This window comes from Dasypus novemcinctus, chromosome 22, assembly GCF_030445035.2.
Source record: "Dasypus novemcinctus isolate mDasNov1 chromosome 22, mDasNov1.1.hap2, whole genome shotgun sequence".
Taxonomy (NCBI): domain Eukaryota; kingdom Metazoa; phylum Chordata; class Mammalia; order Cingulata; family Dasypodidae; genus Dasypus; species Dasypus novemcinctus.
Window position 1 is genome coordinate 57,767,174 of NC_080694.1, and position 14,469 is coordinate 57,781,642.

At 41.4% G+C, this 14,469-nt stretch overlaps 1 protein-coding gene across 4 annotated transcripts in view; it reads left to right on the top strand.

The window, feature by feature from the left end:
* The window catches only part of CARMIL1 (capping protein regulator and myosin 1 linker 1), a 312,625-nt gene that overhangs the window by 136,536 nt on the left and 161,620 nt on the right, over window positions 1–14,469 (top strand). For all 4 annotated transcript variants that reach the window (XM_058285333.2, XM_058285334.1, XM_058285335.2 and 1 more), the window contains exons 4-5: window positions 95–154; window positions 11,841–11,962. In XM_058285333.2, the coding sequence (XP_058141316.1) occupies window positions 95–154; window positions 11,841–11,962 (182 nt within the window). The remainder of the gene's footprint in view (window positions 1–94; window positions 155–11,840; window positions 11,963–14,469) is intronic.

Genomic DNA, 14,469 nt, shown 5'->3' on the forward strand with positions numbered 1-14,469 from the left:
AATTGTAACATTAAAAAAAAAACCACCTTGAATTATAGGTTTAAAACCCTCATTACAGGTTTCTCTCCCTTTTCCTTCCCCCTCTCCACTGCAGCTCGAGGTAACCTTCAGCTATTTGGAGATTCACGGTGTCATCTGCAGCAAGCCAGCTCTGGTGAGTGTGAGCCATATAACCTGTTTATCGACGCAAGGTCGTAGCCTTTCTTGAATTCTCGAATCAGTGGCAGCTTTGATTTTGGTTTCACTCTTTAAAGTTTCATTAGGCAGTGTAATCTTTCTCAAACCAGATTAGGGGAAATGAGAGTTTCAGAATGAGACTCAAGGGTGACTGTGGGTGGGGGTCAGGAATTTGTTCTGATAAGAGAGACACATTGCTCATAACTTAGTTGGAAAAGAACCAATTAGCTCTCCCTTAAGCTGGCATCTAAATGTGGTGGTGATGTTCCTTGGAGGCTTTTCTAAAAAAAAAAAACCAAAAACCATTTAAAGGCATTTGTCCAAAGGGGAGTGTAGGTAGATGCTTGTCCTTTTGGTCTATTCTTATTTTTTCAAATGCACATATAACCATTCGCTCCCTTGCTTAAAATTCTTGGATGACTCTTGATTTCTTTTAGGATAAAATTCTAAATCAACTCCATGGCCTCCAAGCTCCTGTAGCATTTGGGCCTGCTGTCTCTAAATTCGTTTTGTGTCTCTTCCGCCCCACCCCCCATGCTCCAGCCCTACTGGCCTTTGAGTTCTTCAAAGTCAGAACCCTTTCCCATCTCCTCCATTTGTGGGCGGCATTTCCTGGCTCTGGGCGCTCTTGCTTCCTTTTCCCTGTTCTGTGCTACCCCTCCCTCCTCCTCAAGTTAACCCCTACTCATCTTTCAGCCTTGACTCAGTTGTGTTTCCTTCGGGGTGTCTCTCCCGACACCCCGGGGCTAACTTGGCCATTCCTGATACACAGTCATATTGCTAGTTTTGTGTCTAGCTCTACTACTGGTCTGTCTTAAACTTTAGTATAAATAAGGATTGATTGGGGAGATTTTTTAAATTGCAGATTTTAGGACTATACCCCATAGTTTTTTGTTTTTTTTTTTTCCTTTCTCCCTGCCTCTATCCTCCCCTATTGGAGGCTTCCTTTATTGTCCCAACTGGAAGATGCTGGCCAAGCAGAAATGTACAAGTTTTAAAACTAAACCTTCACAGCTTATTTATTATGCATTACCATATATGTTTTTTCTGGAAATTTACTGGTAAATGAAGTTTTTGGTGTTACTAAAATGTAGATTTTTAAACTACTTTGAGGTATCTAAAAGTGCACAAATTGATATATTTTGACATATATATATGCCCATCAAACCATTTCCACAGTCAAGATACTCAGCATATCGAGGTTCCTCCTGCTCCTCCATAAACTCTCTCTTTTTGCTCCCCACCCCCCCATTTGCAGGCAATACTGATTTGCTTTCCGTTGCTAGAGATAAGTTTCCATTTATATAATTTTATATGGATGGAAGCATACAGTGTGTATTCTTTCTTTTCTGGCTTTTTCCAGTTAGTTTAATTATTTTGAAACTGATTCATCTTGCTGCATGTAACAATTGTTCATTCCTTTTTACTGGTGAGTAATATTCCACTGCATGGCCAGCTCACAGTTCATCATTTCACCTTCTGATGGGCATTTGGGTTGTTTCCAGTTTTGGGCTGTTACAGATACAGCTGCTATGTACTTTTATTTCTCATTGTTAAATACCTAGGAGTGGGATGGCTGGCATATCAGGGAAGAGTGGCAGTTTGAGATTATTTTGCAAATTCCAAAAAGAGAGTTTGTGAACTGATCTTTTCCTCTGGGTGTGATACCCTTTGCTTGCATTGAATTCAGCTAAGAGGCCTTTGGTTAGATTACTTGATCAGATTGATTCAGGGCTTTCCATTGGACTGTGTCAGTGAGGTCTGACTCGGGTTGAGTCTCTGCCCCTTGCTGGGTCTGGGCATTCACGTAGAGAAAAAAGGGAGCCAGCATAATTTTGATGCTGCAATGTGTCAGAATTGCTTAAGCATGAAGCTTCCAAGACTCTGGGCACATAGAGCAGCTAAAGAGGCGACAGCCGTATGCCTGGTTGCTCAAAGCTGAGCAGTAGATTCTGGAAGGGAAGGCAGAGACCTCGGGAGAGATTGGAGGCTGCCTTGCTTCACCACGTGGCAACAGGCTGGGATCAACTGTAGCTGACTTTGGTGAGAAAGCATCTCTGCTGATGCCTTGAATTAGGGTATTTTCATGGCCTTGGAACTGTAAGCTTTTACTCCAAATAAGTACCCTTTATAAAAGCTGACACATTTCTGGTGCTTTGCATTGGCAGCCGTTTGGTAAACTAAAACAGTAGGGAAAGTTCCACTTTTTTAAGACACTGCCAAATATTTTCCATAGTGTTTGTACTATTTTACATTTCCACTGTCAGTATTTAAGAGTTCCATTTCTTCCACATCCTCTCCAACACTTGATATGGTCAGCCTTAAAAATTTCAGCCATTCTAATAGGTGTGCAGTGGTATCTGATTGTGGTTTTAATTAGCATTTCCATAAAGACTGTTGATGTTGATCATCTTTCATCTGCCTTTTTTATTTTCATTTTTTGCCATCTTATATCTTTATTGGTGAAGTATTCAAATCTTTTGCTATTTAAAAAATTTGGTTATTATCTTATTGAGTTTTGAGATTTCTTTATTATATTCTGCATATAAATCCTTTATGAGATATATAATTTAGAAATATATTCTCCCAGTCTGTGGCCTGTCTTTTTATTCTCTTTACACTGTCTTTCAAAGAGCAGAGGTTTTAAAGTTTGTCAGTATTTTCTTTTATTGATAATGCTCTTGGTATCATATTGGGTAACCCTTTGCTTGACCCAAGGTCACAAAACATTCCATGTCTTCTAAAAGTTTTATAGTTTTTAGGTTTTGCATTTAGGTCTGTGATCAATTTTGAGGTAATTTTTATAAATGTATGGGTCAAGTTCATTTTTTTTCATGAATATGTATATATGTATTCAGTTGCACTGGTATCATTTGTTGAAAAGTCTATTGTTTCTCCACTGAATTGCCTTTTATTTTTCTTGAAAATAAGCTGTCCCTATAAGAATGAGTCTATTTTTGGACTCAGAATCCCATTCCATTGTGATATTTGTTTATCTTTACACCATACCTCACTATCTTGCTGTAAGTTTATAGTAAGACCTGAAATCAGGTAGTGTTAGACCTCCTACTTTGTTCTTTCCAAAGTTGTTTTGGTGTTTATAGGTCCTTTGCAATTGCATATGAATTTTAGAATCAACCTCTCTCAGTTTCTGTGAAAACTCCTGCTGGTATTTTTTGAGGTACTGAGAATTAAGCCCAACCACTGAGCTACATCTGCTGCCCAAGGAAAGTTGTTTTTTTCATTTGTTCGTTTCTATGTGTTTAGGAGGTCCTTGGGATTGAACCTGGGACCTTGTATGTGGGAAGCAGATGCTCAACCACTTGAGCTACATCTGCTCCCCTCCTGCTGGAATTTTGACTGTTATTATGCTGAATCTTAGTTCTATTTGGGGAAGATTGACAACTTAACAATATGGAGTTTTCCAAGCCATGAACACTGTGTATCTCTATTTCATTTGGTCTTATACTTTCGCTCAGTACTGTTATTTAACTTTCAGTGTTCAGGTCTTATGTATCTTTTGTCAGATTTATTCCTCAATATTTCATATGTTTTTCAATTATAAATGGTATTTTTAAAATTTCAATTTCCAATGGATTCTTGCTAGCATATAGAAATACAATTGATATTTGCATATTATTCTTGTATCCTACCAACTTGCTATACTTACCTATTAGTTTAGTAGCCTTTTGTGGTGCAGTCAGATTTTTTACATAAATGAATGTGTCATTTGTGATTAAAGACTTCTTCCTTTTTCAATGTGGATGCCTATTTTTTTCCCTTTGCCCTATTATTGTTAGGATACACTCCTCTAAGGGTCTCCCCCTCCTGCGTGTCTTGTCTGGTAGGAATGGAGGACCCTGCAGGCTCTTTACCAAGGCCATTTCTCAGAGCTGTGTTTTTGTGAGCAGCTTTGAGGGCAGGTGAAGGGTTTCCTTCATTGTGAAAGAGTGGGTTTGTTCATCACTTACTATAAAACCATCAGGTTCCTAAGCTCAGCGTTACTTTTGTGTAAGTAGCGTAATTCCACAGGCATCTATCTGGACCCTCCATGTCCCCCTGAAGAGTCAGTGTAAGCATGGTGCTCATCTATTTGCCATGCCATGAATAAAACAGTCCTTTGTCTCTGACCTGGGAGTTTCATGTCTGCTACCAGCATCAATGAAGGAGTGCCAGAGTAACATGTTGGCTTGAAATTACGGTAAAATAACTCCAGACCATGACCCACTACTAGAATCTCTAAAACGATGCTGAATAGAAATGGTGGCATTGAAAATCCTTATTCCTTAACTTAGAGGATAGGACCCAGTTTTTCACTAGTAGTATGACATTAGCTGTAGGGTTTTCATTGATACCTTTATCAGGTTATATATGTTCCCTTCTAGGTTGAGAGTTTTATTAGGAATGGATGTTGGATTTTATCAAAGTATTTTTCTGTCTATTGATATGAGCATATGTTTTCCCTTGAATTTAATATGGTAAATTATATTGATTAATTTTCAAATGTTAAATTAACTTTTCATACTGGGATAAACTCCACTTTGTGATGGCAGGTTAACCTCTTTATATATTGTTGGATTCCATTTGTTAAAATTTTCTGGAGAATTTTACATCTGCGTTCATGAAGGCTGTTAATCCATAGTTTCCTTTTTACTGTCTCTGAATGGTTTTGGTGTCGCTTAATTGTGGGCTCATAGAATGACTTGGGAAGTATTCCTTCCTCTTTAGTTTTCTGAAAAAGCTCACATAGAGCAGATACTATTTTTTCCTTAAAATTTTGGTTCAATTTACCAGTAAAGTTATCTGCACCTGGAGTTATCTCTTTGGGAAGATTTTTAAACTACAAATTCTGTTTATTTGGACAAGGTCCATTCATCCATGTTTCTTTTTGAGTGAGGTTTGATAGTTTTTTTGTGTGTTTCAAGGATTTGTCAATTTCATCTAAGTTGTTGAATTTATTGACAAAGTTTTTTTTGTAGTATCCACTTATCCTTTTTAATATCTGTACATTATCATTCCTGATATTTGTAATTTGTGTCTTTTTTTTCTTTCTCGATCTGGTTAGAGGTTCATTAATTTTATTGATAGACTCAAAGAAGTTGCTTTTTGTATTATTGATTTTTCTCCATGGTTTCTCTGTTTCCTAAATTACTGGTTCTTGCTCTGGTCTTTATTATTATTTCATTTATTCTGCTTACTTTTGTGTTTTAGTTTTTGAAACTGTGAAAAATTGGGTGTGCTGGTGTATAGTACATGTTGTGTTTGTTGATAACCATCCTAGAAGAAAATGTCAAAATTGACACTTTGTGTTGATTTGTATTACATACAAATCTTTGACAGTTTTCCATAGTTTATCCTAGAGCAGTGCTTTATCCTATGTGTTCAGAGGAACTGGAGTTTGAAGAAAAATCATAATGCCATATGTTTGCCCAAATGGCCAGACATATGCAGGAGTGCATGATCATTCATGAATGGTGATATAACCAAGACCTTCTTGATGGTCCTTGTTCATGAATTTCTCTTATCATTTGGGGGTTGGGTGTAGGGGGTGAGAAGATTGTAGACAAAATATGATTTATGGGATTTAATTATGAGAGAGGACGTTGATGCAGCAAGACCGGGTTTCACACGTGGCTGCCCGAGTTGGTCCTGTCACACTTTTGAGTCCCATTACTCCCTTTTACGTGCTTGTCATTTATAGGAGTTAGGTATGAAGGTGTCCAGCCACCTCATTCCTGTGGCGCTGTTCTCTCACTGCAGATAACAAGGGTATCTTTATAACGTTACTGCAGTATAACTTTATCCCATGGGGTGAACTTCAGAGATTTATAGTGAAACAACAGTACCACTTCTGTAATGAGCTAGCAGTTCAGAGATTGCAATACCAGTAACCTGGTGGTATTCACATTTGATGTGATTCAGAATTGCCTGTGTACTTAAAAAAAAAAAGATGGGGCATGAATGTGGCTCAAGTGGTTGAGCATCCTTCTTCCATATGGAAGGTCCTGGATTTGGTTCCCTGTGCCTCCTGAGAAAACAAAAACAAAGAACAAGCCAACCAAACGGAAAAAGAACAACTCAGGGAAGCTCATGTGGCTCAGTGGTTGAGTGCCAGCTTCCCACATAAGAGGTCTCCGGTTCCATACCCCCCATACCACCAAAAAAAAAAAAAAAAAAGTATATCTTCAGCCTTACCCTCCCCTGTCCTGTTTTACCCGCCCCCCCCAAACACAGCAGACACATAACCGTTAGGATTCAATTGGTGAGGCATGCGCATTCGTATTTCCAGCAAGTACTCCATGTGATCAGCTCCACGCCAAGGTTGAGAACTAGTCAGGACCCTAAAACCTCCAGTTTTAGTGTTCTAGTATGTGAAGTCATAAGGATGACAGTGTTCACCCCTGGCACTCACAGTCTCTCTTCTCATGATTTCTGGAACTTCTAATGGTTTCTGGAACACTTACTAATATTTTGTCACTGTTTCATCATGGTTTTATTTTAGTATGCAAATTCAGAGAAAACGCCTGGGTCATCTAATTCTATGGTGTATGAGTATGAGTGAGTGTGATAGTGGGTTAGCAAAATGTGACCTTATTTCTCTTTTCTTCCTCCTTATGGAAATGTGGGATACCTTTGCCTTATTTTACATGCCCGTGATCTCAGTGCCTTAAGGGTAAATTGAAGCCAGCACTCTTAGTTTTCTAGGGATAGAATTTTTGGACCATTGCTTGTACAACTGAAAACCTCCTGTGACTACGAGGTTAATTGTTTGCTGTGTCATAGCCATGTTGGTGAACAGTGACTGTTGATGTAAATTGGACAAAAAAACAGCTCACAGATCTGTGGGGCTTATTTAAAATAAGTAAATGCTCTCTTGAACTTTAGTTGGGTTCTTTAAAAAAGAGGCATGGTGGGGGAGGGAATCTGAGCCCTCTAAGGCAACTAGGGCTTATATCTCTGGTTATTTTTAAAATGTGTGTTGGAGGTCACAGGAAATGTCCTGCTAGGGGTCTGAGTTTCTCCATGGCTGTAATAGGAGGGAAAGAAGAATGGATGGGAAGCTCCTTTCTTTTGATGAAATGCTCTACTATGTTATTCTCACCTCTGTGGCTTTGTTAGTGTCTACATCCTGCAGCGAGGGGGACACATTATGCAGGGCTGTTTGAGTGCTTTCATGTAAAGTTGAATTTGAAGACCTCCTTTCTCCCCCCACCTGTCATCGTCCTTCTTCCCTGTCACTCTATTCAACCCTGTGCAATTAAGGATGATTAGATGTTAAGATGAAGTGGAATTTGAATAAGCTAATTACTAATTACTTATACACCCGAACTGTGAACTGAATAGATGCACTAGATGTGAAGAATGTAGAAATACCTGGTAGTAAAAAGTGTAATTACCCAAGGTGGGTAGGTTGGGATTGGAGTGCAGAGCAGGGGCGAGTCCAATCCCAAAGTATATGGCCCTTAAACGCGTGCTTGTGGGTAAGTATTTGCACATCACACAGATGAGTCTAACTGGAAAAGCCTCTCTAGTTTTATGTCACACACCACGTTGAGGGTCCTGAGAGCTGGCATCAAACACCTCCAGGGACAACAATCCTTCTTGATTCCTTTCTTTTGGGAAATATCTCTTGGATCGTCAGTCACATTCTCTCCATTGTTAGCTTCTGGAAGACCAGCTCAGTCTTTGCCTGGAGAATCTCAAAATCTGTGCCATTCATTTCTTGAGGAACATGCTGAAAATACGGTGCCCTTGGTCACAAAGAAAATTTTTGATTCTTCTAAGTATCTGTAAATCTACTACTCTTTTGCATTTGAATCCTATTCTGCCCTTTACTAGCTTTTGGCTTGGTCCTGTTAATCATTCTGTGCCTCAGTTTCCATACCAGTAAAAGATGGATGTAAAAATGGGACTTACTGACGGTGGTATAAATAAGTACATAAACAGAGTCTGGCACATAATATAAATCCTGTAAGAGATTGTTGTCGTCTTCGTCACTTAGTGTGCATAATTTACCCTGCATTGCCCAAGTGCCTTGTCCTGTGCTTAAAGCTTAGAGAAAGCTAGGTTTTGTTTTTTTAAAATGGGGATCCTACTAACTGGCACAGAGATTATATTTGTTAAATACTTGTTGTCATATTTGTCTAGGGGTACTTATGGAAAAGTAACATTTTAAGGACTCAAATCACCTGTCTTTTTCCTTTTTAAAGAAGAGTGTGGCACAATACCTGGGTGTCATAAGATCTGGAATACTTGAATGATAAAGAGCTGCAGGACCTTCAGGGAGAGCTAGGCTGGACAAAGCAGTAACTGGAAGGTGGTAGGATATTGCATGGGGGTGATTGTATAAGTGATTTTTTTTTTTTAATGCTAGCATTATTTAAAATTCACAAAAATAAAAGAATTGGAAAAGGCAGCTCAACAAGTTATGGAACCGTTACTCCTACAAAATTCTTTTTCAGGAACTTTTATCTCATCTATTTCCAACTACTACCTCGGTTGCTCTTCTGAGGTTCAGAAAGATACACAGATGAATGTAGATTAAATGACATAGTCCTGCTGTAGGTAGTGATTATGCAAGACCCGCTTCAGAAGAAACTTAGGGAACCAGCTCCCAATATCATCAATGACCCTGAGTGGGGCAGTCACAGCCAGTGGGACCTCTTTTGGGGACACAGACTCTGGAGAGCCTTAGGGATCAGCCAGGGCCCTGAAGAATGCCTCGGACCTTTGTGAGTCGGGCTCGGAGCTGATGGATTGAATTCACAAAACTGAAAACATTGGTACTTCCCAACCCTTGCTTGTCACGCAGCTCCTTGCATCCCTACGTTATGAATAACTGGGCCATCACTCGAGTTGGAACTAGGTACATAGAGGAGACGCTGCAGGATATATTGACGTTTCAGATAACAGCCTCAGTTTCCTCACGTGAAAGATGAAAGGACAGTATTTCCATCTAGTTCTCATTCTCTTCTGAGTGTTCCAGCTCCTCTTGTCCCTCAAAGCCTGATCATCACTGAGAGACCCTCTCCTTGCTGTGAGTCCTTATTTCTTACTACGCAGAGAGATTTCCTGGTCTTTTATTTTTACTGTGCTCCAGCTCTCTGTTTCTCTACCCTGAGTTTTCTCTGTGTCTCATATCTCTGTTAGATGTGTCCTCTTTGCAAGTCTAGGGTTCGCCTAAGCCCCGCAGTGATAGTGTATGTGTGTGTGTGTGCATGTGTGTGTGTGTGTTGGGGTAGGGTTGGCACAAAGCACCTGCTTGTACTGGGAGTCCAGGCTTGAAATGATGCACCATTTACGACAGTTCTTATGTCAATAAAAAGTAATAATGGAAAGAAATTGTCTACTTAATCACTTCTTCCAAACTCTGAGGAGTTAATAAATCAAGAGTTGGGATGTGAAGCAGCATAGTTGAGGCTTACTCTCAGCATTCCTGGTTTATCCATCAACTCATATGGCTGTGAGTCTGGAGTGTAACTTTTATTATTTATTTGAGGATCTTATGATTATTTATTACTAGCTTCAGCATTAATGCTGATATGTATTTTTTTAATTAGAGAAGTTGTAAGTTGTGGGTTTACAGGACAGTCATATGGAAAACACAGTGTCCCATGTACCACCCTATTACTCACATTAGCCCATGGTTTAACTTAGGGGTCACCATTTGTGTTGTGTAGTTCATCGTCTGTTTCTTTTATCTCATTATTTTGACAAATAAATTGCATTCCTTTTCCTTTTAACATAAGGTTTCAGTTTGCTAAATGCTGCCATAGCAGTATACCACCGGGGATGTGGGAGGTTATGAGCTTACAGTTCTGAGGCCCTGAAGTGCCCAGATCCAGGCACCCTCAGGCGATCCTTCCTCCCTGTGCCGTGGCTGAGGCGGATCAGGCGCGTGGTGGCGCCCGCTTGTCTGTCCCTCTCCTCCTGGCCTTGTTGCTCTCAGCCTCTGAGTTCCATTGGTTTTACCTTCTGGCCCTGTGACCTTCTCTCTCAGCTTCTTGGTTCCTCTCTGTGTCTGTGGTTTTTTAGTCATTGGTTTATGAAGGATTCCAGGAGGTGGATTAGGACCCACCCTGGGTCATGCCTTACTGAAGTGATCTAATCAAAAGGAAGGCCCCTTACCTGAATCTAATCAAAAGGTCCATCTCCAATAGGTTTATATGCACAGGGAGGCATTAGTTTTAAGAACAGGATTTTCTGAGATCCACGGAAGACTCAAACCACCACACCTAAATGCTTTGAAGGACTTAAATGGTTATTATTATTTTTGATTTGACCAGTCTAAAAGCTGTTTTGTTAATTGATTGGTTAATTGCATACTAAGTGTAGCCCTCTTATCACGTTTTACACAAATTAAGTGACATAGATTGTGAGGATATTTAATGCAGCGATGATATAAAATTGACTGAATTTTACATGTGTATTGGAGATTTAAGCTAATGGTATTTTTTTCCTAAGTGATTGAAGGTTTTAAAATTTTTATTTGAAATGTATCCACAATTAACCAAGTTACCCTATTTCCGGTTGATTTTGTATTTATTTATAGGGCTAGCTGTATAACCTCAATCAAGATTTTTTGTGTATGTTTTGGACATCTCCAGCAATTCATTATAGAAATGAGTCTTTGCCAGGCATTAAAGTTAGTGCCAAACATTGCATTATCCTATTCCTTTAATATAATGCTTTCTAAATATTCTCTCTTAGAAAGGTTGAAACTCTTATAAGCATTTGATTTTCCTTCTTGCTAACCAGGCAACAGGTTTTTTAAAAAGATTTACTTTATTTATTTCTCCCCACCTCCGTTCCCGTTGTCTGCTCTCTGTGTCCGTTCATTCACTTTGTGTTCTTCTGTGTCTGCTTGTATTCTCATTAGGCGGCTCCAGGAACGGATCGTGGGACCTTCCGGAGTGGGAGAGAGGCGATCATTCTCTTGTGTCACCTCAACTCCCTGCTCTGCTTTGTCTTCTTATTTTCTCTCCTCTGTGTCTCTTGTTGTGTCATCTTGCTTTACCAACTTTCAGCATCAGCCAGCACTCCTGCATGGGGTGGGTTTCCCACATTGGGTGGCATTCCACGCAGGAGGGCACACCTGCGTGGGGTGGCATTCCAGTGTGGCCCTGGGCATTGAACCCTGGACCTCCTGTATGGTAGACAGGAGCCCAATTGGTTGAGCCATATCTGTTTCCTGCAACAGCTTTTAAAATTTCATTTAAACCACTTATAAGGTGTCTTTTTTTGAAGTATGTTGTATTTTTAAAAAAATGGTAATTAGCAGATTGCCCTCAGGTACTCACTGAAGGAAGTTGAGAATAGCAGAAATATAAAAAAATTCTATTTCAGGACAAAATCTTTGTAGGAGAATGTCTGTCAGAATTTGGAAACTTCAATCTGCATCCCGTAGGAGGTATATTTGAATCTGCCATTTTGGCTCTTCAAAGCACTTACTTCAGTTCTAGATGTTTCTGACCACTCCTCCTACCCTAACATAAACAATTCTTTGAGTCTTAAACTGAGAGTAAGTATTTTAAGGAAGGGTTTTGTTTTGCTTTGATAAAGCTGACGTGGTATGGCATTAGTGTATCTCTATGCAAGTATTTACGATTAAAATGCAAGGTATTAGACTTCTTACTAAGCGGTGCCCGGCCTTGTTCTTGTAGATGGTTGTAGAAACCGAGAAGTGCAGCCTCTCCATGAAGATGGCGTCACCCGAGGATGTCAGTGAAGTCGTGGCTCACATCGGCACCTGCCTGCGCAAGATATTCCCTGGCCTCTCTCCCGTGTGAGTCCCCCAGGGAAGGGTGAGGAGAGTGGGGGACCTGTGCTTCTGCAGGGTGGCCCACGAGACAGTGAAGTTTGCCTTCCTTTGGCCCCTTCACTTGATTCTCCCCTATCCCTTCCCTCCTTCTCTTAATCTTAAATATCAAAACCCCAGCTCAAGCCGCTGGGTTTGCTGTCTGAGGCTTCTCTTAGGGCAGCGCCTAATTCTTTATTTAAGAGCATGAAAGGAATTGGCAGTCCTTTAGCCTCTAGCCACAAGACTAAAACAGTTCAGTGTGACTTCAGATGAAACCTGGTGTGAATTTCCCTCACAGCCAGCAGCAGAACACCAGGGCTGACTGCTATGTGGGAAGGCGCCCCACAGAGCGTGACTGGGAAGAAGAAACTTAAAAACCTAACCATAAAATATGCCTCTTTCATTTTCCTCCTTGTTTTCTGAAATCCGCATCAGGAATATCTGTACGTTCTGTCTGGGCATACCCTTAGGGGTGTGTGTGTGTGTTTTCCTGCGCTTGGGTAACAGAGTTTGTAGATAGGGCGTGCGTGGGTTGTTGGAATAGGGAATTATATTGGCTGAGGAGAAAAGGCAGAGAGGTGTTTATGTAAGAAAACTCCCTAAAATAATAGTTTGTAATCGAAATACCTTCCTGATGGAGCGGTTCATACCCAGATAGTAGAAAAATCCTTCCTCTCCCATTGCTCTCCCAGTGCCCTGAGGGTGGACGCCATAGGTGCCCTTTCTCGGGTGGTTGGCTGTGCACCTGCTTCGTGGGGGCAGGAAGGGGGTTTTGGGGAGGGGATTTGCCCATCATGGAACACGTTCCTACAGTACCCCACTTGGAGAGGAAGAGGCAAAGCAGCAGGAAAGCCTCGCTGTGCTGTGTCTGAGGTCCGTCCTTTGAGTGACCAGAAGTGGCTCTCGGGGATGGGAACCGCCTTTCTGTCTCTTGGCTTTAGAGCCTGCTTGCTTCTCGTTGGAGCTCATTAGCTGGCACTCTCCTTCCTTCGCAGGGAAGAGGGGCAGCAGAACGGACGAGCAGCCCTGTGCTCTCCGGTAGTTCACGTAGGGCCTTGCTTCCTCTTTTCTGAAGATCGACTCCTGTGCTCCCCGAGATGTCAGGGCAGTGGGTGGCCGAGGGGACTGTGTCCTTGGCCTCACTTCAGTGGAAGGAATGGCGAGGGCTAGACTTTGTAGGTGTGAGGTGTTTTACACTTGCTCTTACCCAAAGGCCAGAAAGTGAGAGTTAGGAGGTAAATTAACCCAAGTCCTCTCTGGTCTCAGGTCGTGCAAGCCTTTGTGAGTGTGGAGGAGAGCTGGGGGTCAGATGAGGTAGTGTGAGGTGAGGAGTGACTCAGTCACCCCAGCTGGGGAGCCCCTAGAAGTAAAACATCCTCAGGAGTGGTTGCCACATCATCCTTCAAGCCACCGGAGAGCTCTCTGGTATAGCCACTCGGTAGCAAGAGCTACAACTCGCTTTCCTTACGCTACATCTCAGTAATGTGACTTTGTACAGGTGTTTTCTTATAATGTCTTCCCTTTCATTGTAGATTAACACTGAAATACGAAAACTATTAAGCACAGCCTTGTGTAGCAAGGGCTTTACGGTACCCTGAAATGAAAAGCTACCTCAGGGCGACATTCATCCTCTCTCTCTCTGAGTGCAGTTTTATTTGTTTAGTGTTCTAGGAACTTTCAGGAATACTTTTATTTTTGGTTTGGTTACTTCCGTTTTTTTTTTCTCCCCAGAGGAACTGTGTTTTCACTTACGCCTTCCAGGCAACAAATACTAAGCAACAAGTTTTAAATCATCATCTCTTTCTAAACAGGCAGGTCCTACACAGAAGCTGGTCTTTAAGGCCACGTCCTCACCTCCCCCTCGTCTTCATTCCCCTTCTCCCAGCTGCCTCCACCAGGCACCTCACACCCAGCACGTCCCAAAGGGGACTAACTTTTTCCCATGAAACAGGCCCATGTTCTGTCTTGTCTTTCAGTGAATGGCTTTCATTCACGGTTCCCCAGTAGAAGTGCATACTTGGTTCTCCTGTTCTTTATTGTCCATCCACCTCGATGACAAGCTCTTTTGCTCTTTTCACTTGGTCTTTTTAAAAAATGATTTATTTTACTTATTTATTTCTCCCTACCCCTTTGTTGGTTTTCACTTGCTATGTCTGTTAGTCTTTCTTGTTTCTTCAGGAGGCACTGGGAGCAGAACCTGGGACCTCTGATGTGGGAGGGAGGTGCCCAATGGCTTGAACCACCTCCGCTCCCTGCTTTTGTTGCACCTCTCATTATGTTTTTCCTCCCTGCATCACCTTGTCGCCTCAGCTCTTCACGCCTGCTCATTGCGTCAGCTTGCCGTCTTCTTTAGGAGGCACCGTTAACCTCCACTCCCTGCTTTGTTGTTCTCTCATTATGTTTTTTTTCCCCTTGTGTCTCTTGTTGTGTCAGCTTGCTGTACCTTCCTGTGGTGCCAGCTTGCTATCTTCTTTAGGAGGCACTGGGATCCC